Source organism: Bos indicus, chromosome 11 (genome assembly GCF_029378745.1).
Source record: "Bos indicus isolate NIAB-ARS_2022 breed Sahiwal x Tharparkar chromosome 11, NIAB-ARS_B.indTharparkar_mat_pri_1.0, whole genome shotgun sequence".
Taxonomy (NCBI): Eukaryota; Metazoa; Chordata; class Mammalia; order Artiodactyla; family Bovidae; genus Bos; species Bos indicus.
Genome location: NC_091770.1, coordinates 72,880,863 through 72,904,450, shown reverse-complemented (window position 1 = coordinate 72,904,450; position 23,588 = coordinate 72,880,863). Strand labels below are relative to the sequence as shown.

At 53.3% G+C, this 23,588-nt stretch overlaps 2 protein-coding genes across 7 annotated transcripts in view; one reads left to right on the top strand and one right to left on the bottom strand.

Annotated features, from left to right (window-relative positions):
• Positions 1–16,586, top strand: part of DRC1 (dynein regulatory complex subunit 1) — a 42,988-nt gene extending 26,402 nt beyond the window's left edge. The window contains exons 9-19 of one of the 5 annotated variants that reach the window (XR_011569347.1): positions 2,879–3,013; positions 3,352–3,584; positions 4,277–4,389; positions 5,736–5,825; positions 6,331–6,417; positions 8,795–8,943; positions 10,011–10,154; positions 10,532–10,634; positions 11,764–11,846; positions 13,998–14,091; positions 16,463–16,571. Coding sequence is in view for 3 of the 5 variants with exons in the window: in XM_070798993.1 (XP_070655094.1) it covers positions 2,879–3,013; positions 3,352–3,584; positions 4,277–4,389; positions 5,736–5,825; positions 6,331–6,417; positions 8,795–8,943; positions 10,011–10,154; positions 10,532–10,634; positions 11,764–11,820 (1,111 nt within the window). In the remaining 2 variants the exon portion in view is untranslated. Of the gene's footprint in view, positions 1–2,878; positions 3,014–3,351; positions 3,585–4,276; positions 4,390–5,735; positions 5,826–6,330; positions 6,418–8,794; positions 8,944–10,010; positions 10,155–10,531; positions 10,635–11,763; positions 12,015–13,997; positions 14,092–16,347 lie in introns of those variants that run through there. The other 4 variants (XR_011569346.1, XM_070798993.1, XM_070798994.1 and 1 more) reach the window with 4 other exon arrangements.
• The window catches only part of OTOF (otoferlin), an 88,007-nt gene continuing 76,885 nt past the window's right edge, over positions 12,467–23,588 (bottom strand). For both annotated transcript variants that reach the window (XM_019970578.2, XM_019970581.2), the window contains exons 33-46: positions 23,413–23,479; positions 22,583–22,719; positions 22,341–22,475; positions 21,807–21,944; positions 21,385–21,512; positions 21,098–21,268; positions 20,295–20,455; positions 19,471–19,613; positions 19,001–19,089; positions 17,297–17,395; positions 16,895–17,136; positions 16,427–16,605; positions 16,241–16,341; positions 12,467–13,442 (exon numbers count right to left, since the gene is read on the bottom strand). In XM_019970578.2, the coding sequence (XP_019826137.2) occupies positions 13,262–13,442; positions 16,241–16,341; positions 16,427–16,605; positions 16,895–17,136; positions 17,297–17,395; positions 19,001–19,089; positions 19,471–19,613; positions 20,295–20,455; positions 21,098–21,268; positions 21,385–21,512; positions 21,807–21,944; positions 22,341–22,475; positions 22,583–22,719; positions 23,413–23,479 (1,971 nt within the window). In that variant the 3' untranslated portion in view covers positions 12,467–13,261. The remainder of the gene's footprint in view (positions 13,443–16,240; positions 16,342–16,426; positions 16,606–16,894; positions 17,137–17,296; positions 17,396–19,000; positions 19,090–19,470; positions 19,614–20,294; positions 20,456–21,097; positions 21,269–21,384; positions 21,513–21,806; positions 21,945–22,340; positions 22,476–22,582; positions 22,720–23,412; positions 23,480–23,588) is intronic.

The following is a 23,588-nucleotide window of genomic DNA, read 5'->3' as shown; positions in this document are numbered from 1 at the left end:
TCTCCACCATGACCTGCCCGTCTTGGGTTGCCCCACGGGCATGGCTTAGTTTCATTGAGTTAGACAAGGCTGTGGTCCTAGTGTGATTGGATTGACTAGTTTTCTGTGAGTATGGTTTCAGTGTGTCTGCCCTCTGATGTCCTCTCGCAACACCTACCATCTTACTTGGGTTTCTCTTACCTTGGGCGTGGGGTATCTCTTCATGGCTGCTCCAGGAAAGCGCAGCCACTGCTCCTTACCTTGGACGAGGTGTATCTCCTCACCGCTGCCCTTCCTGACCTTCAACGTGGGATAGCTCCTCTAGGCCCTCCTGCGCCAGTGCAGCCACCACTCCTTGGACGTGGGGTTGGTCCTCCCAGCCACCGCCCCTGGCCTCAGGCGTGGGGTTGCTCCTCCTGGCCCCTGCCCCTGACTTTTGGGTTTTTCCGTGACATCTTACAGAAAAACCCAAATGAATTTTTTTTTTTTGCCAACCCAGTGTGTGACTTTGTGTGTGCACAGGGCTATCTGAGAATAAATCTCAACTTGTAATTATAGAAGCAGTACATATGCATTATACAAAATTGGAAAATACCTCAAGTGAAAGTAAGATAAAAACATACGTGCTCAGTTGTGTCTAACTCTTTTCAACCTTACCGCCTGTAGCCCACCAAGCTCCTCTGTCCATGGAATTATCCCAGCAAGAATACTGGAGTGGGTTTCCATTTCCTTCTCCAGGGTATCTTACCAACCCAGGGATCAAACTCACATCTACTGTGGCTCCTGCATTGGCAGGCAAATTCTTTACCACTGAGCCACTAGGGAAGCCAAGATAAAGACAGAAAAATACCATATTCTTACTATCAGAGATTAAGTATATTTCTTTCCCTCTCTCTATTAATATACAGATATGATATCATACTGCAACTCTTTTGTAATCTCTTTTTAAAAAGTCAATAACCTCCACCTTTTCATTTCAACAAATTTCATTTCATCTAAATATCTGGATCACATTCATATTCCCCCATTTGTCCAAAGACAGTGGTAAAGAACCCGCCTGCCAATGGAGGAGACCCTAAGAGACTGTAGGTTTGATCCTTGGATCCAGAAGATCCCCTGGAGAAGGAAATGGCAACCCAGTCCAGTTTTCTTGCCTGGAAAATTTCATGGACAGAGAAGCCTGGCAGGCTAGAGTCTATGGGATCGCAAAGAGTCAGACAGGACTGAGCGACTTAGCACGTAACATCTTTTGCAGTGAAAAGTGTTAGGCGCTCAGTTGTGTCCGACACTTTGCGGTCCCATAGGCTGTAGCCTGCCAGGTTCCTTTGTCCATGGGATTTCCCAGACAAGACTACTAGAGAGCGTTGCTGTTCCCTTCTCCAGGGGATCTTCCTGACCCATGGATTGAATTCAGGTCTCCTGCATTGCAGGCAGATTCTTTACCACTGAGGAGTTTATCTAAACTAGTACCTCATCTAGATCCAGGCATTTGCATCACATTGTTAAATTAAGTTCCTTAAGTCTCTCTGATCTATGAGATTCCCCCCACCCTTCCAACTGCCAACCTCCTTTTTACATGATGCTTATATACTTATTGTATCCTCTTCTCTTGATGTATGTGTGTGAGAGTGTGGTGGGGGTGAAATCAAAAGTCTAGGTCAGTTATCTTATAGAATGTCTCATTTTTTGAATGTGAAAATAGGAATGATCAGTGTTTGTGTATGGGGGACTTCTGATTTGTTGTTAAAGGTTTTTTTAATGCGAACCATTTTTAAAATCTTTATTGAGTTTGTTACAATATTGCTTGCATTTTAGGTTTTTTGTTTCTTTTTTGGCCTTGAGGCATGTGGGATCTTCCCTTCCTGACCAGGGATTGAACCCAGTTTCCCTGCACTGAAGGTCAAGTCTTAACCACTAGACTGCCAGGGAAGTCCCCAGGGATCTTCTGACAATTTCAGAATAATGCTTGAAGGGGAAAATTTTATTTTTAGAATTTTTAAACTGAAACTATGTCAGTCCACAAACCTTCCTGTTCCTGTGTTACTGGGGCTACTGTTCAGTAGCATGAAGTCTGAAGTCTGGTCTGGGTTCTGAAAGCCATGCCTGTGTTATTTCATGTGACAGATTTCCAGTTACAGAACTCCTATTAGCAGTGAGCTGGGCATCGGTGGCCTGCCTGTGTTCGTCATGCTGTGGCCATGTCTCTCCTAGTGCTGGAACCTTTGACCAACCCCCTCTCCTTCCCCTGGTACCCTGTGTGAAGCTCTTCCATAGCACTCTTGACACAGTTCTGTAATTAGCGTTTGTCTTTGTCTCTGGCTGCACTGATAGTGCTGTGTACTCAGACATATCCTTGTATTCATCTTGGTATTCCAACATATCCTTGGCACAAAAGAGACCTTTCATGTTTGATGAATGAATGACTGAATGAATGAATGAGTTAGTGGACTAGTTAATAGTATCAGCTCTTTCAGGATGGGGCACTTGTATATCACAGGCTTGTGGTGCAGTTTTTCCTTTCTGTTTTCCTTGCTTCAGAAGTTGAGGGAGGTTATTTCAATCTGTGAGTCAGCACTAGATGTGGCCCCCGACAAGTGCTGTGTTGAGGACAATTCAGTCACACTCTTGAATAAGAGGCTACCTCTTGGTGGGTTTGAGGTTCTGGATAGTTTCAAGTGCATTTAGTTCTGGATGATTCTATTACCGCCTATTGCTTTCCTTTCCTCGACCACAGTTGTAGCTGTGTTTGGGAAAATATTTGGGAGGGTTTCCTGCACCTTCCACAAGTCTGAGCCTAGGTTTTATAGAACTGAGTGGAGTAGATGGCAGGTAGACGGAACATACATTGCAGCCTTAGTTCAGCGGTAGACTAACTTTTTTTCCCCCTTCTTCAACTCAGCCTGCATGATGTACTTAACAATCTGAGATCAAAATATAACAAGCAGGTCAAGCAATTTCAGGAGGAGAACCAGTCCCTAACCTCAGACTACAAACGCCTGGTGTTGCAATTCAAGGAGCTTCAGAAAGCCATGAGGTATTTCAGGGACGTGGGTCCCAAGGCATGTGTCCCAGGAGGGGGACTGTGGGAGCTGAGCTGGTAGTGACGGTGATTCCATTCGCGTGTGGCATCGCCCGCTTTGGGGAACTGGGCCAGGGCACTAGAGAATCTTTTCTGCTGTCTCTCCTGTCCCTTTACTTGCATGTCACCTGCCTGTTCTCGTAGGTGAGAATCTCGGGCTCAGAGATGGGGCTGGGTCCAGGGTTTCCCCCAGCTCTGCCTCAATTCTTGCCCTACTGCTAGCTGGGGGTGCATGTGGGGGACCAGTCCAGCCCTGGTGTCAGCTGACCACCATCGGTCACTCTCCTTCCCAGGCATTTTGCTCTCATTGATGACAAGCGGTTTCGGGAGATTTGGCTGATGAATGAAGAAGAGGCGAAGGACCTGATAAACAGAGCCTTTGATGTAGACAGAATCATCAGTACCCATCATCTAGGGCTCCCCTGGATGGCACCCGACTTCTGGTTCCTAAAGAACGTGGGGCCAATTTCTCAGCAGCAGCAGAAGTCCGCCACACAGATCTTAGAGGAAGTCCTGATGGAAGCAGGTGACCGGAACAGAGTCAGAGCGTCTGAAGGCTGGAGTGGAGGGGCCTCTGAGAACATGTATTCCCACCAGCAATCTGCTGTCTTGCACTTTTCAAAATCTTTTCATGTGTATTATCTCATTTTACCTTTTGAGCAAGTGGTAAAATCTGGGTAGAACCATGATTTTTAGTACTGTTTTCAGACAAGGAATGTATAGCTTTAAACTTAACATTTGTAAATTTTAGTGAAGAAAAATTTTGGCTCAGCTGCTCTTGCTGACGTTATTCTTCTGTGAAGCAGCTGCTTTTCCTACATTTTCATTGACTGTTTCTAAACTGCCGCAGGGTTGGAAACCATAGAGTGGATGTGTTAGATCGATCTCTAAGAATAAACAGGTTCATGGTTTCTCTCCCACTTCCTGGTCAAGGCTGGATTTTGGTGTGACATTTCCAGGTAGATACAATTGGGAAGAGTGAGGCATTATAGGCTGGCCAGGAGCACCAGAATTCTCCAGATAGTCTCTTATTTCAACCCCAACCCTCCCATTTTTTTTTCCCCCAACATAATAGGTTTTCATCAGCTAAAGTGACTTTAGTGCCTTGAAGAGGCCTTTGAAGATATACATTTTCACAAGGAAAGTGGTTTGACTGTCCCTCACAGTGAACCAGGCCGAGGAATCACCTCTTTCTGTCTCTTTTATGTCCTTTCGCAGAAAAGGAGGGGGCAGATGAGGACAGCTCGGAATCAGAGACTTACCTGGACCTGCCAAAGCAAGTTTCAGCAAGAACGACCCGCAAGATCTTGATGCTCCTGTGTGACGAGTCGGTGAGGCTGGGCACCTGGCGGGAGGCTTTGCGACTTTCTGCCCTTGCTTCTCGAATGCCGCCTTGGACGACACTGGACGGGCCAGAGGTGGCCTGGAGGCAGCAGAGGACCTGCCCACAGGATGGTGCTGTTGTGGGGGGACCCCTGCTCTGGGCTTCACGGGGTTGTGGAGAAGCTGTCATGCTCCAGAGCTGGCCTGGCTGGCCAAGGGGTCCTCCCTTTGTGGGTCAGCAAGGTGGGTCCATGCCAGCAAGGGACCCCTGCTAATTCATTTTTTTTAAAATGCTTAAATATGCTCATCTGCAAGAGAAAGGGTCCCAGTCTTGCCCCCTTGCATCCATCTGACAGTAGGGTGGCCACAACCTATGGTGGCCTTTCTCTGGGAGCTGAGTTTGCAATTACTTTGAGGGTATTAGGCCTTAGATGTCTTCACTCATGTTAAAAAACCCACTGGAATTGGTGTAACAATCTCGTTGGAGCTGGTTCAGCTAGAAGGCCGATGGTACCCAAACAGAACTGCTGTTTACTTAGGTCTTCGTTTCTGAGATGGGAAAGAAGTGGTACGAAGATTGTCAGGCGCCAGTCCACTTGGGACAGTTCTTGGGCATGAGGGGGATCTCCTGCCACTGAGGGCAGCTCCCGCTGAAGGAGGAAGTTGACCGACACTCTGCTCCGTCCGCCAGCTTGCTGCCTGCAGCCTCCTGTCCAAGGAGCGCTCCCCCAGGCGTTGCTCCCACTCTGGGGGTGCACCCAGTCTTCTCCCCTCTCTGCCCCAATTGACAGATACTGGGTTCTGTTCCGGTGTCTCCATCTCTCTCCAGCCTTCCTCCCCTCCAGATCAGCACCCACTGCTGTGTCCTGGAGATGTCTGGGGACTCTTGTTCAGTCTCTCAGTTGTGTCCAACTCTTTGCAACCCCACGGACCACAGTATGCCAGGCTTCCCTGTCCTTCACCATCTCCCAGAGCTTGCTCAAACTCATGTCCATTGAGTCTGGGGACTAGCATTTGGGTGAAGTGACATGGGCGGGAGGGAATGGGACTGGATCAGGTCTGGACTGTGGTGGGGAGCTCAGGTGTTTGCCCTGCGGTCTGTAGGCCAGGTGAGTCAGCGCCTTCTGAGGACAGCTCAGTCCATCATGAGGACTGGCTTCGTCCCTGAGAAGGACTTTTAGGCTTCCCGGGAAGGCCTTCCTCTGGGGTGCCTGGCAGCTGCCCGATGTTTTGGCCCTGGGGTTCTTTCTGCTCTGAGGAGTCATCCCTGGCTCGTTGCCCAGAGGGGGTACAGGCTGCAGGACTTGTCCTGAACCCCGTCTCCTACTGGAGATGTCGTCTCCCTTCTCCTCAGGGTTTCCTCATAGAGAGCAAGTTGCTGAGCCTACTCCTGCCCTTGGAGAAGAACGAGTGTTACCTGCTGAGACTGGACGCCGTCTTCTCAGTGAGTGCCTCTCAGGCTGAGTGGGTTGGGGGTTCCAGTGTAACACAGCCCCCTGGGTTTTCCAGCACTGCCTCAGCCCTGGAATAGCTGCTAGGCTCCCGGGGCTTCCCCAGCTCACTGTCATATCCCTCCCTTTACCTACTCTCCATGCCAAGAATTGGCCTCAGAGTTGCGTTGGTGACTCCCATCTCATCCCTTCCTCTGCCAGCCCCTCTCTCGTGGCCCAGCTGTCAGCCGCAGGTTCTCCCCTTTACCCCTAAACTCAGAGGTGTGTTCAGCCCCCTTTAGCATGCTCCTGCCCACCAGGCCTGTATGGGGCTGTTCTGAGCGTTGTTTCTCTGTTCTGAGGTACGTGTCCGCACTCACTGTGCTTTCCGGTGTTGAAAGGCCTGTTCTCTGGGTCATGGTAGGCACCAGGGAGGCTGAGGGGAGCCAGCCCCTGCTCTTGGGAGCTGAGGGACTTCTTAATGTGGTATTTGATGCAGTCATTCTATTTTTTCCTCAGGCCCTTGGAATTGAAAATGAGGATGACTTGTATAAACTGGTTAACTTCTTCCTCAAATACCAAACTCATCATTCACCTTCTAGCCAGGTAAGGTGAAGTGTAATAAAAAAAAAAAAAAAAGAGCATTCAAAATTCTCCTGGAATCCCCCAGAGGGCACTGCCACCTTTGAATAATACTTGTGATTTGGAAAGATCCCCTGGAGAAGGAAATGGCAGCCTACTCCAGTATTCTTGCCTGGAGAATCCTGTGGACAGAGGAGCCTAGTGGGCTACAGAGCATGGGGTTGCAAAGAGTTGGACATGACTGAGCAACTAGCACCTTCACACTAGGGAGAAGTAGTGGGGATTTTGTATCAAAGCTGATTTTAGCACTTCCCTTGGCGTTGTTACTTTTTGTATTTGTAAAGGGAAGGCTAGCTAGCCATCAGATCCTGTTCTTACACTGAGGCCCAAGGGGTCTTTTCCAGGACCTTCCTTCAAAGCCAGGCCTCAGCCACGTGAGACCTGAGCTCACCAAGTTCTGAATATTTTGATTCATAAGCGAGGCCCATTTTTAATAACTATCTTGATCATAATTGACTATTTTGAGGAAGTCATCATGTTACAAATTTGTAAAATTTTAATATTAATATAAAAATTAAAAACATGAATTAAAAAGGTTTTTAGTATTTTTAGTGTCACAGTGAGTGTGAGTATCCTGATATGCTTCCAGAAAGAGTTGGCTGAGGGGACAAAACTGAGAAGCCATAAGAAAACATAAGGGCAAACTGGCTGCATCAAAAAGAAAGTTCTGTAGATCAAAAATCGATATAAGCAAAGTTAAGATATAGAGACAGGAGGGGGAAATATTTTTAATTCATATCACAGACAAGGGCTAATTTCAATATATAAAGAACTCTCATAAACCGATAAGAAAAACATCCACTCAGTGGAACAGACAAGGGATATGAACAAACACCTTTTAAAAGAGACATACAAATAACTTTAAAGCATATGAAAATATAACCAGGCTTTCTTATATTTAGAGAAATGCAAATTAAAAGTGCTCAAATTCAACTTTCACTTGTCAGGTTGGCAAAAATCCATAAGTTGGATAGCAGATAGTGATGGCTGAGGTTTGAGAAACAGGCATGCTCATAGTTTACTGGTGTGAGTGTAAATCGTTGCAGCCTCTGTGGCGGACAGCTTGGCAGGATCAACTGTAAAACCGTATAGTATACTTTAGCCTGTGCTCCTCTTCTAAGATTTTATCCTATTGATGTACTCAATACAGTTGAAATGGTGTTTATCATAGCTTATTCATCACGGCATTGTTTGAAATGACAGAAGATTGGAAACGATCCAGATTTCCATCATTAAAGAATTGATTAATATATGCTGCATCTATACAATGGAATACTATGCAGCTGTGAAAAAGAACAATGAAGTTCTTTAGGTATTTATGTGAAAAGCTCTCTAAGGTTTGTTGGTATGTGAAACTCTACTATGTACGTAGTAGAATATCATTCATGTAAAAATGGGAAGGAAAAGTGAAAGTGTGTGCTTGCTGCTGCTGCTGCTAAGTCGCTTCAGTCGTGTCCGACTCTGTGCGACCCCACAGACGGCAGCCCACCAGGCCCTGCCGTCCCTGGGATTCTCCAGGCAAGAACACTGGAGTGGGTTGCCATTTCCTCCTCCAATGCAGGAAAGCGAAAAGTGAAAGTGAAGTCGCTCAGTCATGTCCGACTCTTAGCGACCCCATGGACTGCAGCCTGCCAGGCTCCTCTATCCATGGGATTTTCCAGGCAAGAGTACTGGAGTGGGTTACCATTGCCTTCTCCAAAGTGTGTGCTTATATGGATATGTATTTCTTTGGAAGAATATATAAGAAACTGATAATGTTGATTTACTGGTGGGAAGTAAACTGAATGAACTGTACAGCAGGAGTAGAAGGACTTTTTAAAATTAAAAGATTGAAATTTAATTTGTGCTATGAATCAAGAGGATATTTATATCATGTAAGCTTTATACATATCAATAAAATGAACACCTGTGAACTGGATACCAAACTAGAATGTTATCACTGGTGTGTGTGTGTATGTGTGTGTTTAATTTGGTTGCACTGCCCAGCATGCATGATCTTAGTTCCCCAACTAGGGATTGAACTCAGGCCCCTGTAGTGAGAGTGCTGAGTCCTAACCACTAGACCACCAGGGGATTCCCCTGTTATCACTGTAGTGAAGCTCCCTGTTTGCCTCTTTCTGGTCTCATCTTCCTTCTTCTCCACTCTTTTCCTTCGTTATCTCTTTCTTTGTGTGAATGTCTGCATCTTTCTTTTCCAAAACTTCTGTAACTTTCTGTAAACATTTTCTCCATTTTTCCTCTTTCCAGCTGTCTTCATACATTCATGCTTGCATGCCTCCAACCATAGTTCCCCTTGCATCTTTGTCCACACCGGTTCCTGGCATCTGTGTCCCCACTACAGGAGCCACTGGATCTCAGAGCAGAGAAGGAGAGGAGCCTTGTGGATGGGAAGTCACAGGAGAAGGAGCCCCCTCCTTCTCCCAAGCTCATCCACCCCAACAACGTTCTCAAGATTCTGGAGGCCTTTGTCATGAGTCTGAGGAAGCCCAGGTGGGCTGTGGTGCTGGAGGGCTTACCTGAGAAATGGGTGGAGAGGGGAGCTGGATGGGATGGGGGCCCAGCAGATACAAGGAGGGGAGAAGAGGCTGCTGAGCCAAAACTTGGGGAAGTGAGTAGAAGGATGTCTGGAAGGGGGGTGAGAGGAATCCATGGACATTGCAATGAAAGAAATAGATACAGAAGAGATTTGCATGTTTCCATTCATCATTCATTTATTTAACGAATATCTGTTGGGGGCTACTGTGTATAGGCCTTGTGGGGAGAATACTTTGTGATCAGAACAGTGGTCAAAGCGCATGGAGGTGTCAGGCTGCTCAGAGGGGAAGTGGTCACCTTCATCTGAGACATCAGAGAGGGTTTTAAGAGGAGACTGCAGCAGAACTGGGTTTTCCTGGGTGGACAGAGTTGGGGGGAGGACATTTCAGGATGTCACAGTGCAGGGAAAGACCTGCTTCAAAAATCATGACAGAGCGGTATGACTGGAGGGTCAAGGGTCTGGGGAGTGGGACTGGCTTGGGTAGAGAGGCCAGGCTGGATCTTGAGAGCCTTATCCAAATTCCCCAAGGTCTTGGTCTTTACCCTTTGGTGGATCAGAGCCAGAAAATGATCTTAAGCCATGAGGGAGCCAGGAGCAGACTTGCATTTTAGAAAGATGACTTTGGCGGCCGACTGATGCCTGATTCAGGGACCGTAGTGGGAAGGTTTGTCCAGGTGGGAGGGGATAGCTTGGATGAAGGCTATCCTGGGGAGGGGGGGTGGTGTGGAGAGGAGATAACAGATTTTAAGAGCTGCCTTGGCAGCATCCTTGGAAGAAATGGACATAATAGTGAGCTATAGAGCCAGTGATGTAAACTGACCGAGAGGAAGGGAGTGGATGACACTCCTTCATAACGGTGACAACATCACCGAGAATCAGGAACCTTGATGGATAAGCAGGTGTTGTTTCTGAGGCGCTTCCATGATCGGATGAAGGTGACAGTAAGTCTGTGAGGGGCACTGCTTGGGGGCCCTGGTGACACCAGGCTGAGGGGAATGATACCAGTGCTTTTGACCTTCAGGGACTTTTGGGTGCCAGTGAAGTTGCTGAAAGCTGTGCGAGATGACTCAAAGGACTCCGAGTACTGGGAGGCCCTGACTACAGTTATCCCTGCCACCACCCTGAACCTCTGGGATGCTCTGTATACAGCCTTGGAGAAATACCAGTGAGTGTGTATGCCACGGCTCAGGAGGAGGAGGGCAGGTAGGGCAGGCCCAGGGCAGGCAGGTAGGAGAAGCGCCCTGCTTGGAGCGGCCACCTTTGCTGCCTCCCTGTCCCAGGAACTCTTGGAGAGTAAAGCTGCTTTTGGCAACTCAGGTGGGGGGCCGTGTAGTGTTGGGGGATCGAACCCTCCAGCTTCGCCCTCCCTGTTTTGTTCCGGGTGGCCTGGCTCCTTCAGGGCTGGAGGGCTGCCCTGGTGGGTGAGGCTTCTGGGGTGCTCATTCACCTCCAACTAGAGTAGAAGGGCAGAGATCCTGGCTCCGACTTGATTGAGAATGGAGGAGGATTCAACGGGCCTCTAACCAATTTTTCTGCCCAAAGCCTCGTCCTGACCCAGAGGGCTGAGCTGCTGATAGAAAACAGTTCCCTGGAGAGGCAGAACACAGAGCTGCAGCAGCTGCTGCAGCAGTATCTGGACACCAAGGTGGGTCCCGGGAGGGGAGGCAGGACACTGGGGCGCTGGGCAGGGGGCAGCAGTGGGACTGGCGGAGACGCTGGAAGAGGTCAGGCGTCCCCTCCCCACCACCTCCAGAGGCGAGGCAGCTTCGAGGTGCGGGCTATCTTAGTGTCACTTTGACGCCCATACACTTTTTGGCACCAGATGCTTGTTGGATGGCTCTGCAAGGCAGTGATCCACCCGGTGCTGGCCTCACAGCTTACAGAGCCCTTCCACAGGAATTTCCTTCTTTGGTCCTAACAGCTGGTCTGTGAGGTGGACAGGGCGGGAGTGATTCTCCCCCCTTCACAAAAAGGAGGATCAAACCACAGAGCTTCTGTCGCTTGCCCAGAGCTCGGGCTCTTCCTGCTCTGCCAGCCCCTGGGGTCTGGCCTGGGATGTGACACCTGGAAAGGGGACTCCAACCGAGGCAGATGTTTCCCCCAGCCCCCTACCCAGACCTGCTCCAGGGACAGCTGGGGTGACTTCCCCGTGTCTTAGCAGGAGACGGGATCTCACGGTCTGCTCCACTGGGAAGAGCCCATTGGCAGCACAGCTGCTGGCTCTGCTCTGCTCCTGTGGGATCCTTCATGTGGCACTTAAGGGTGTAACACTGGGCTGGGCATACCTCCTGAGTCATCAACTAAGGCTAGCCACATGCCAGGCCCTGGGGATGTGTGGCCTGTGGGGGTCTCAGGCCCCCGGCCACACCAGAGCAGGGCATGCGATGAGCCCGGGGATCACAATGGCCTCTTGGCCCAAGACAGGACTCAGTCATTTGGGAACCATAAGGGGCCACCCTTCCTTCGACACTACAGTGGACAAAAGGCTGGGGAAGAGCGTGGAAGAACGAGGCCAGATGGGCAGGTGAAGTGGGGAAGTTAGGGTTTTAGAAAGTGGATCAGAAGGGAAGGTTAAGAGCATTACCAGAGGCTGGTGTGCTGGAGCAGAAGTCAGACAGGGAGCCCAGGACTCAGCTTCTGAGGAAGGCAGGGTGCGTGCAGGCTGGCCCAGGAGACGGAAGGAAGTCTTTGGGGAAGTACTCCTAGAGATTTGGAGGCCTCTTGGGAGGTGGACCCTGGGGGAAGGGTAATGACCATTACTCTTTCTTTTCTAGATAAACTCTGAACTGCAAGTTCCTCCGACTCAGGTGTTCCGGGTCCCCACAAAATAGAGCCAGACCTCGAAAAGCCTGTCTCGGTAGGGCCGACCCTGGTATCACTCTTGGTGTGGGAGGCAGCACCCCCTGGGGGCTTCCCCGGGCCCACTCCCTGCATCTTCCAGAACTGTTGTTGTCAGGCCTGTTGAAATAAGGCACTGAGAGGAGTTACCGGATTCCACAGTCCTGATTAAAGTCTTAAAAAGTTGTGTCTGAATCGCTTTAAAGGGCAATCCCCACCTGACATCTCTGTGTCATGAGGGGACTTTGTCCCTGGCTTCAGACTGATTTGAGAACAGGCGTGCAGCTGCAGGCCGAGACTGTGGCTCAGGGCTCCCTTCTTGCTTCCAGGAACAGGTGGTACCTGGGAGCTTTGGGCCATTTCAGGGTCTATGCCTTCAGACTGTCACTAAGAGTGCTTTAGTGAGCTTTTGGGGCCCCTGGGTCCACCAGGCTGTGACCCTGGGGTGTGGTGTGACATTCCTCCTGGGGCAGCCTGGGCAGGCAGCCCTGTACCTGAGGCCCACCTTGAACCCTGGTTCACAAGGCCTCCCACTCCAAAGGGGCCCAGCCTGGGCTGAGCTTGCCAGCCGACCCTGTGCACCCCTCCCCCACAGTCCCCCCACCTGACCCACTGCAGACTTGTCAGCTCAGTGTTTGATTTCTTTTATTAAGAGAAAAATCACCACTCAAGAGAGGAAAAGCAGCCAAGAGAAACTCAGCTCACACAGGCGGTGGGGGTGGGAGGTGGGCAGCCCTTCAAGTGCAAACTCCAGGCAGCCCCCGGAGGACTGAAAGGGTGAGCCCATCAGGGGCCAGGCAGGTGGGTGGGGTACAGGGTTCACTGCAGGCGTGCTGGTTTGCAAGGGCTAGTCCGGGCAAAGGAAGCACTGGGAGGCCATCAGAACCCAAAGGCTGGACGGGGACTGGGCTTGTGCATCCAGCCTGCGGCTGCCTGGATAGAGTGGAGTGGCCCGGGGAAGCAGCCACCTGGCAGGATTCGTGGAAGGGATCTGGGATCACTTCTGCAAGGTCAAGATGGCAGCTGCCCTCACAAGATTATATCTAGGGATGGGGAGGGTGATGCTGCTTGCTCATTGATTCTTTTTAAAGCCCTGGGCACAGCCCATGACATGATTCGATTCTCAGTTAATTTCATTAAAGCTTTAGTGCTCTGCTGGAAGGCCTGGGGAGGATTTCGGGTGGCTTCCTCGGGCAGGTGGGGCAGGCTCTCGCAGTTTCCCACACTCCCCACCCTGCAGGTAGGGACATGACGGGCAGGACCGAGTCAGCAGTAGGCTTGGGGTGGGGTGGACAGGCAGGGAGGGTGGGGGGGCTGTTGCATCACCGGCCCAGCCAGCAGGAGGAAGGCCCCTGGGACTGGAGGCCTCTGTGCCAGAGGCGGGGCAAATGTGCAGGCCCAGGAGGGGAGCCGTAGGGAGGGCCCCCAGGGCCTTCACGCCCCCAAGAGCTTCTTGACCATGTAACCGGGGAGGCTGTAGAGGAAGAGCGCCAGCATGAGCAGTCCCAGCAGCGCCAACACGATCTTGATGATGAGCCACTTGTACCGCGTGCAGATGAGGTACTTGATGGACTTGAGGGGGTTGAGGAACCAGACGAAGGCGGTGTCGGGCCGGCTGGGGAGGGAGAGCCTCGGTCAGGGGGGTGGCACCTCTAAGACACCCCGTCCCCACAGCCCTTCTAGACCCCAAGAGGGCCCCCTTCACGGTCCCAGTCCCCAGAGTACTGAGTGCTGGAGGCAGGGTTTGAGCCCATCTCAGCTCCAGCTGTGCTCTTGGAGAAGACTCTTGAGAGTCCCTTGAACAGCTAGGAGATCCAACCAGTCCATCCTAAAGAAAATCAGTCCTGCATATTCATTGGAAGGACTGATGCTGAAGCTGAAACTCCATACTTTGGCCACCTGATGCGAAGAACGGACTCGTTGGAAAAGACCCTGATGCTGGGAAAGATTGAAGGAGGGAGGAGAAGGGGATGACAGAGGATGAGATGGTTGGATGGCATCACTGCCTCAATGGATATAAGTTTGAGTAAACTCTGGGAGTTGGTGATGGACAGGGAGGACTGGCGTGCTGCCGTCCATGGGATAACAAAGAGTCAGACACCACTGAGCGACCGAACTGAACTGAACTTAGCTCCAGCAAATGCTGCCTGTATTCCCCTTCTCTTTGCAGAGAACGGCAGTTGTCCCAGCTCCTCCCGAGGCCTAGATGGCATTTTTGGCAGCTGGGCAGCTACCCCTCGACCCAACACTTGGAGTGAGGGCAGGTCAGTGCTGGAGGAGGCTGTTGCAGGGCTGCAGGCAGTTCTGGTTATTACAATAGGAAGCTCCCCTACTGAGCTGTTCATTGTGGATGGTCTAGCACTTGCTGTGTGTTCACAGTGAGGTTTGTGTTTCCAACCTGTTCCCCCTTTAGGCTTCTGTCCCCACCAAGCCCTGCCAGGGGTCTGAGGATCCCCAGGGCGGGGTACACGCCACCCTCACCCTGACCTGCCCAGCGTCAGGGCTGGATCATTACTCTACCTTCTCTAGGGCCACCCAGCCAAAAGAGGGCTTGTTGAGCTTACATTCTGTTGACTGTGTGACAAGAACAATAGATTCTATAAAATGTCCAGATAGAAAGTCAAAGTACTGAACATGCTTCTTCAAACTCTTCCTGCTCCTGGGGGATGTAGACCTCACCCTCCAGAGCCAATCAGTGCAGGCAGGGCTGCAGGCAGGGGGTTGTGGGCAAGGGCACCCGGTTTCCAGTCCCAGTGGTGACAGGCAAGTGAGGCATGTCTTAGAGCCTCGGATTCCTCACTTGTACCATGGGGTTAATAGCAGACCCCACCTCTGGGGTTGGTGAAAGGGTGATGTGAAAATGCGTGAGAAGTTTTGGCACCAAGCCGAGCTCCCCATAGGCTGGTTACCAAGATGACTGAATGCTGTGGAGCTACTCACTGCCATGCAGGGCAGGAAAGGGCTCGGGTTGGGAGGAGGATGCTGGTAGAATCTCTTCAGGGCTGGATGGCTGATCTCAGTCAAAGCCTTTCCCCTTTCCTGTCCATAACTCAGCTGCTTTCTGCCAATGGAACTGGGTTCGATTCTGACCAGGATGTCGCTGGGAGAAGAGGTGGTATTGTGTAAAGGACACTGGATGGGCCATTTGAAAACCAAGGCTGAGTCCTAGCTCTACCCTGATTTGCTAGGTGGTGGCCTTGGATAAGTTCCTTTTCCTCTCTGGCCTCATATGTAAACATGCAAGACTGTCATTTGCAGTTCTGAGTCTAGGATACCACTTGAAAGCTTCAAAGTTGCTGTCTGCGCTGTCCTTATGTGTGCACTCGTGTGTGTGTGTGTGTGTGTGTGTGTTTGTGTGACGGTGTGCCACATGCTGGCCAGCTCATAGCCCTAGGTCCAGGAGGAAGGGAGGGTATGAGAGGAGGCTTTGGGCTCAGACCCCAAGGATCTTCTTGACCAGGCAGCCAGGCACAGAGTAGAGGAAAAGGGCGAGGAGGAGAAGCAGCCAGTGATGCATGTATCACACGAAGTGGTGGGCAGACTTGAGAGGGTTCAAGAACCAGATGAAGCTTGTATCGGGCTGGTTAGAGCAGCGACAGGAGCAGAGGGAGCACTGAGGAAGGACACGGAGGATGAGGGCCGGGGTGTGGCGAGGGCCCCTGGCCAAAATGAAAGTGGCTCTCAGCTGCGCACACAGTTCCAGGTGCCGCCCGTCCCCAGCCATCAAGGCTGCCTGGGGCCCCAAAGCCCACCACTGCAGCTGTTTGCCTTTGTCAAAAACTGTGTGCTTAGTCACTCAGTCTAGTCTTAGTCACTAGTCTTAGTCACTCAGTCACCCACTCTTTGTGACCCTAAGGACTGTAGCCCGCCAGGCCCCTTTGTCCATGGGGATTCTCCAGGCAAGAATACTGGAGTGGGTTGCCACTCCCTCCTCCGGGGATCTTCCGAAACCAGGGATCGAACCTAGGTCTCCCACACTGTGGGCAGATTCTTTACCATCTGAGCCACCAAGGAAGCCCAAGAATACTGGAATGGGTAGCCTATCCCTTGTCTAGGGGAACTTCCCAACCCAGGAATTGAACCAGAGTCTTCTGCATTGCAGGCGGATTCTTTACCAGTTGAGCTACCCGGGAAGCCCCTGTCAAAAAGTAGGAAGAGCATTCAACTCAGCTCAACAGGGCCTTCCCTGTACTATAGCCCGTGTTCTGGCCTCAGAGCGGGGAGGTGGATCCTGGGGAGGAAGGGGAGGAGGGAGGAGGCTCTCCTGCAATGAGGCTGTGGCCCAGGAAGGCTCAGAGAGGGCAGAGGTGCCCACAGAGTGGGGGCAAGAAGACCAGAGGTTCTGGCACCTCCTTCTTGTTCCTGTGCCCCCAGGGACCAATGTAGCAGGGGACTGGCACGCAGGGCACTCACTTGGGTTTCTCTAGGGGATCAGGTTCATTGCGGGCCAGGCCCACGGGATTCTTTTCCGCCTCCTCGGCGGTGAGTAGATGCAACTCTGCTTCCACTTTGCCCTGCAGAGAGGAACAGAATGGTGCTGGCGCCCGGGAAAGAGACCAGGCCCTCCCCTGCCCCCTGGCCAGCAGTGGTGAGGCCCACCGTGAGCTCAAACTCGTCATTCTCATTGCGGGCTAGGAGGGGCCACCAGCCTTTGACGCGCTTCTGCTTGAAGATGGAAACCAGGGGCACATCCACCTCCCCCGTGGCCATCTCCATGGTGCACTGCTTGGCCGTTTTCGCGCCCCGAGGGAAGCGATTCAGGTCCAGCTCGATGGCCCCTGTGACGACCTGAGAGTCAGCTCCTACACTGGGTCCAGTTGACACTGGGTTCCCTGGGCTGGGCTCACCCTGCTCCTGCCTCCCCTTCCCCCGCCCCCACTGGAGCATCACCTGCTCCAGACCAGCTACCACACCTGGGCTGGGGACTGTCTCCACCCACAGCACCACCCCCCCTCCCGGCCCCCCCATCCTCTCCCTCCTCTCCTGCCTTCCAGGAAGGTGGGCTTACCCAGCTCAGCCCCCCTCCCACCCAAGGGACCTCTCACTGCTCTGGTCCCAGCCCCACACCCAGGAAGTCGTCGGCAGAGAAGTGGTCGGCGTCCCAGATCTGCAGGGTGAGCCGTGCGGGGATCTTGTATTCGGTCTCGTCCCAGGAGAACATGGACTCCTTCTTGGAGATGACTATCTTCTCCTCGGCAGCCAGGTAGTCGAAGGGGAACAGGTAGCGCCAGTTGAAGTTGCCCTCGCCCGTGAGGGAGTGGTAGTGGACGTCTGTGTCCTGCTTGTCCTCCTGCTGGCCCTTCAGCCACCTGTGGGTCATCACCTGTGGCCCTTCAGCCACCTCCCCAGAGGCCTCTCTCCACCCACAGCACCCCCCCTCCTCGCCGTTCTCTCCCTCCTCTCCTGCCTTCCGGGAAGGTGGGCTTACCCAGCTCGGCCCCCTTCCCATCCAGGGGACCTCTCACCCACCCCCGCACGAAAATGTCGCTGGACTTCTCCCCAGTGAAGAAGTCGTCATCTTCCAAGACCACCTCATCCGTGTTCCACACGATGACCCTCAGCTCGTACCTGGGTGGGTTAGGGGCTGATTAGAGGTGTGGGGATGGGGGTTACCGGGCTGGGGTTGGAGATGAGATGACTGGGACAAGTCCTGGGGACTTGGGATGGGCATGGGGCCTGGGCCAGGCTGGGGCTGAGAGTCGATGTGGGGAGAAGCTGAGGGGTTGGGGAGACGTGGGCCCAGGGTCAGAGGAGGTCACCCAGCCATCATGGCTACTGAGAGAAAAGCCAGACTGGGCGGGGTGGCGGGGAGAGCCAGCTGGGCTAGAAGGCCAGGGCCTGGAGCACAGTCCTCCTGGATGAGGCAGGCGGGTGGGGAGCTGACTCAGGTCTCAGGGAGGCTGCCCAGGGAGGGGCGGGGGCCGGCTGCTCGGGGCGTGGCTGAATCGAGGCATGCAGAGTCAGGAATTCCCTCCTTCCCAGAGGCCTGAAGCTCCTTTCCAGCTCTAACAGAAATGTACATTTAAGCCCAGCAGCTGGCAGTGGATCACCCTGGAATCTGATTTCCTTTACACCCTTGCCCCCCAAGGGCATTTTCCTCTTGAAGTGAATTGTCATGATAAATGAGGTAGTCAACCTCTAAAAATCGACTGCAATGGCTTGTGCTGGACTAAACGCCCCTGGACTGCAAGTCCTGGAGACACAGCGGGTTGGGGTGTCCCCTGGTGGCGAGCCATGGAACAGCACACTCAGGGTCCTACCTAGAGCCTGTGCCAGGCAGAATTAGTTGGTTTTGTTTAGTCGCTAAGTCATATCAGACTCTTTTGGAACCTCGTGGACTGTAGCCCTCCAGGCTCCTCTATCCATGGGATTTCCCAGGCAAGAATACTGGAGTGGGTAGCTATTTCCTTCTCCAGGGGATCTTCCCGACGCAGGGATCGAACCCACATCTTCTGCGTTGGCAGGCAGATTCTTTATCACTGTGCCACCTGAGAAAGCCCACCAGGCAGAATGGGCTATATGATTGGTGGGGTCCAGTGTGAAATGGAAATGTGGGGCCCTGATTGCAGGCACCGAGTCCAGTGCTGGCAGTGGCTTGGTCCAGCCACTTTACAGATGGGAAAACTGAGGACCATGGAGGAAAAAGTGACCTGGCCAGTGTCAACTAACAGAGACAGATGGCTTGGCTCATGATCCAGCGTTCTGGCTACTCTCCCACCCTCCCGCCCATTCTGGGCACTCACCCCTGCACATCTCATCAGTTTTAAATAAAACTTGGCAGAGCTGAATGACAGCCTCGAGTGGGAACCACTTTTATCAGGGGGGCAGAGCAGCTCTCAGCGGTTCTGCGTCTTGTGGATGTGTGTGGGGGAACCCAGGGAGGATGCTGCCTGTGAGTGCGTGCCCGTGGAGGAGTGGGTCTGTGAGGACAGAGGCTTCGGGGAGGGTGTCAGTGTGAACTCATGGCCCTTGCTGGCCACACAGTGGGGGTGCGACCCCTTGTCTCAGCAAGGGGACCTCCCCAGGGCAGGCCCCACAGCCCTCTTCGTGGGGTGCTCTGTTCCCCCAACAAGGCCACGTGGGACTGACTAAGGTGACCTGGGCCTGGAGGCTCCTACAGAAAGGATGCGTTGGGGAGCCGGGAGGGAAGGGCGCTGGCCCCGAGCAGCTCACTTCTTGGGCTTCCGAGGGGAGATGTCCAGAGGTGTCCCGGGGGACGGCATGTCCATGGGAAACATGTCCACCCACAGCTCCAGGCGGCCCTGAGGAAGGGGGTGTGGCACGTCTTGTGACTCCTTCCTCTACCCAGCAAGGCCAGCTCTCCTCTCCCTCCCAACCTTTGTTCTGGCAGGATGCATCAGTTTTCATTCTTGGATGCCAGCAATCCCTATGATGTCACCAACAGCCAATTGCAGCTTCTGAGGGAGATTACCCTAGGTTTCCACCAGAGGTGATGTGATTCTCACTCAAAGCCAAGACACGAGCCCTGGTAGTTACAGCGAAGGGTGTAATGTGTGTGTGTGTGTGTGTATGGGGCACCCAATACTTTGGGGGAAGCAGCAAATAGCATGGAGATCTCTTTTTATGGATTCAGGCTGGGACTGATCCCAAATACCGAAGAACGTCAGACTCAGGCCAGTCACCTGTTCGATGCCCGGCTTGTCGGGGTTGAGCAGCGGCCGTGTCTCCACATGTTCGGGCACCAGGCGGCAGCCCACGCGGGGGATGTCCTCCCAGTGTCTCAGGGCCAGCAGTGCCACGTGCTCTTCTGTGGGCTTCCTCTGCCCTGTGGGTGCCGGAGGTCAGCTCATATGTGGGCTCAGCAGAACAAGAGACCTGTGCTGGGCCAGGGGCTCAAGGACATACAGAGGCCCCTTCTCCGGTCTACTGATGGGGAAACTGAGGCTCAGAGGGAGATGCAACAACAGCCCAAGCTCTCAGGTGCCTCATGGGCCCCGGATGGGTCTGTGTCCTTGGGTTTTCCCTGCTTGGGGGGAAACTGACCCGAGAATCCCGCTGGGCTGCGAGGTCAGGGAAGAGAAGAACCTACATCCTGTCCAGCACCTTGAAGGTGGGTGGCACAAGCTTCCAGCAGAGACATTTGCTGGTTCTCCATGAAGGGCCACAAGGGCAAAAGGGTGGGGAGGGCCAGAACAACCTGGGTCTACACTGCCCTCACTCTGCCTTGTAAAAGCTGAGTGACCTTGGGCAAGTCACTGAAACCCTTTGGGTCTCGTTTTCCTCATCTGTAGAATGGGGAAGAACCTTCCTACCCCACAGGGAGGCTGAGGGGAAGAGAAAGGGGACAAGTGGGCAAGTGCGGTGTGGGATGGGGAGGAAGGGCAGAGGCTGAGCGGACAGAAGGGGGACGCTGCGGTGATGAGCAGAGGGGTGGTCCTACCACAAGGATGTGTGGGTCCTTCCATGGCCTCTTGACACCCCCCTAGCTGCATGCAGCATCCCTTACCATTCTCGTCCTCGATCTCAGAGGGCCCTGTGAAGACGCGGTTGGACACCTTCACTCTCCCGGGGGGCCCGAAGTGGGGGCCGTCCACTTTGCCCTCCTTGCAGAGGCGGGTCAGGATCTGGCTGGGCTTCATAGGGTCCCGCCAGATATTGTAGCCGTGTCTGTGGGAGGAGACGCATGGCCTGGGTGGGGCTTGGGGTGTGGCTGGGGCATCCCCAGGTAGTAAGTGGCCCCGGCCAGATTCCTTAGGTTGGCTGTTGCCCCATGTGAGCAAGTGAGCCCTGCCTCATGCTCCAGGATCAGCTGAGACACGAGGGCTGCTGGAGGCTGATCCCTCCTGCCCTGGGCTCGGGCCCCACATGCTCCATGCTCCTCAAGGACGAGCATCCAGTCTCCCCGAGTGCAGCCGCACCATCCCCCTGACTATGTCCACTCCTCTGGAACTTCAAAGACTCCCTGAAGAAACTGACAACCAGAGAGGTTAAGGGGCTGGCCCAGGGTCACACAGCCTGGAATTGGCACCAGCTGGCCAGATCTCCAGTGGACTCTTCCTAGCACACTCCTGCCTCCTCCCAGCCCGCTTTTCTCTCCCTCTGTTTCCTCTGTCCTGGAATTCTCTGGCTCTCTCCTTGTCTTGGAACCTGCAGTCCTGGCCCCTGAAGGCTGAGCCCAGAGCCTGTCGGGGTGGAGGCCTGGCTGGGACAGAAACCATATGTCCACCTTCCCAAATCCCATGGTTTGCATCTTGATTTTGAAGTCAAGGTGCAGTAGGCAGCCCCCCTGCCCCACCCCGCCCCACGCACACGGAGTAGGTCTGGGCGATGCCGCAGGTGGCGCGGTGCTTGCTGTAGAAGCGGTTTTCCAGGTCGATCTTGGTTTCCCCAATGAGGTCATCAGTGCCTACCAGATCCCAGTCGTACACGGCCACCGTCAGCATGGATTCCATGGGGAAGCAGGCTTCGATGTCAAAGGACCTGGTGCGGCGGGGTTGGGAGAAGGGTTGAGGGTAGGGGTGGGGTAGGGTGGGGCAGGAGGGCATCTGGGCTGGGAAGTCCGGGCAGGGTGGAGGTGGGGCACCAGGAGGCCTTACTTCCCAAAGACGGGGTTGAGCTGCTTGGAGATGTAGTTCTCCTTGTCACGGATATCAGTCTTGCCTAGCCGGATGGCGATGTACGGGTCAGCTTTGCCGTTGATGTCTGCGGGGTGCAGGTCCGTGGCCTGGGATGGGAGGGGCGCTCCTGAGCAGGGTGCCTGCACCCTCATCTTCCCCCACCCCATGATGGTCCCATGATAATGAAGGGCAGGAGCACTGGACCAGAGAGTTGCTGTGTGACCCCGGGTGAGTCCCTGACCAACTCTGGGCCTTGGCTTCCGCTTGTATAAAGGATGGCAAAAGGCCAGCTGCCCTCCCTGGTGTCTCCCAGTTGGGGGCTATCAGTTTGAGGTTGCTTCAGCCCCTCTTGGGCAGGAGAACTGGGAACCTGGGGAGAGAGGCTGCGAGGGGGCTCTCACCCGGACCACGTAGACCCGGACCAGCACGTTGATGGGGTCATTGCTGGGGATGCCCTGGAACATGCCGTAGGTGGGGTCGTAGCCGGCTTCCCGGGACACGTCCTCTGGGAGTGGCACTTTGTACACGCAGAGGGAGCCCTGGGGTGCAGCAAGTGTGGATCAGGGTGCAGGCTCCCGTGGGCACAGGCAGGGGTGGCATTTAAAATAGCCCAGAGCACTGAGGGTCTGCACCCTGCTGCGGGGGTTTGGGGCCTTAATCTTTTAGTTGCTGGGTCACAGAGAGTCAGGGGTTTTTGAGGAAGTGGCCGGAGTGGGGGCAATTCTGTGGGGGTTGAAGTGGGGGAGTTGGATTCAGGGCAGATCCCCCTTATCACTCAGTGTGCAAGTATTCTGATAGTTTTCCCACTGGGGCAGCTGACAGTTCCCCTTGGCTGTCAGCCCCAGGCTTGGGGTGGGGAGGAGAGCTGGTGGGGGGGCTCAGGACTCAGGGCCTGGGTCTTAGGGGCTGGGCCCCGCTCACACTTGCCGCCTGACCTTGAACCGGCCCACAATGCGCTCCTCCTCGGTCCCGCCATCCTCGTCGTCCCCCGTCTTCCCCCGAAGCAGGTTGAACGTGTGCAGCCAGTCCTCGAAGTTGTCGAACTCTGACTCCAGCTCCTTGGGGTACACCTGAGCCAAGCCAGGCCATCAGGGAGGTGAGGCAGGCCTACAGGCCTCTGTCTTGACCTAGGCATGACGTCCCCACACCCTGGTGGGGTCTGCTCCCAGACCCTCACCTTGAGCTCATCAATCTTGGGTTTCCTCTTCTCGGGGGCCTCCGACCCCTGGCCAGGGCCTAGGCTCTGGGTTCTTTTCTTCTTCTCCTCCTTTGCAGCCCTTGCCTTCTCCTTGCCCTTCATCGGCCCCTTCAGGCCTAGCCGGAAATAGACAAGGAGGCAGAAATGATCTGAGTAGGAAAGCCAGGGCTGGAGACCTACCTCATCTCTTCACTAATTTAACTTTGCTGGTCTCTAATAAGAGGACTGTTCTATATTAGCATTTTCCAAACAGCATTCAGTGAAACACTAAGTGTAGGTGTTCTTGGAATGCTTTAAGAGAAAGGATATCTATCTATCTATCTATCTAATGTATATGCATGATATAATAATTATATATATGTAATAAGTTGGGGAAATATTTTATTCTGTCTTTCTTTTAGAGATTTATTATAAAAGCATTTGTATATTAAAGGCACTGAGAATCCGGCACCAAGGGACCTGTTTAACCAATTTGGCCTCAGAACCTTCTTTTCCCTTTAGAAAATCCATTCGTAGTGTTCCATGGAAAAGGTCTGGAAGACACAGAATGGGATGAGTTCTGAGGTCCCTTCCAGCTCTGATGTTCAAAGGCTCTAAATGTCTGTCCGTCACTGTGGTTGCTCAACTGGTCAGAGTAAAAGCCACTCTACATAAGGGCCTCAGGGATGCCTGAGGATATCTGCCGTGGGCTGCTGCAGCTGTGAGGACCCACGGGAAGGGGAAAGAGAAGCAGCTGGTGTGATGAGTGGAGGAGCCACTCATACGATGGGCTGGGAGATGAAAGCAGAGTTCCAGGGCTCCAGGCTCACCTTCAGTGTTGTCCATCTCCTCCTTCTCCTCCAAGTCAATTCCTGAGATTTCTTGTTGTCGAATTTGCTGCCAAAAAATAAGGTGAGGAGAAGGGAAGGTAGGTTTCCTAGGGCGGGGTTTGTTGACCCCACACTGTGGTCTCAGACCAGTCTTAAATTTTTAGAAGCAGAAACTC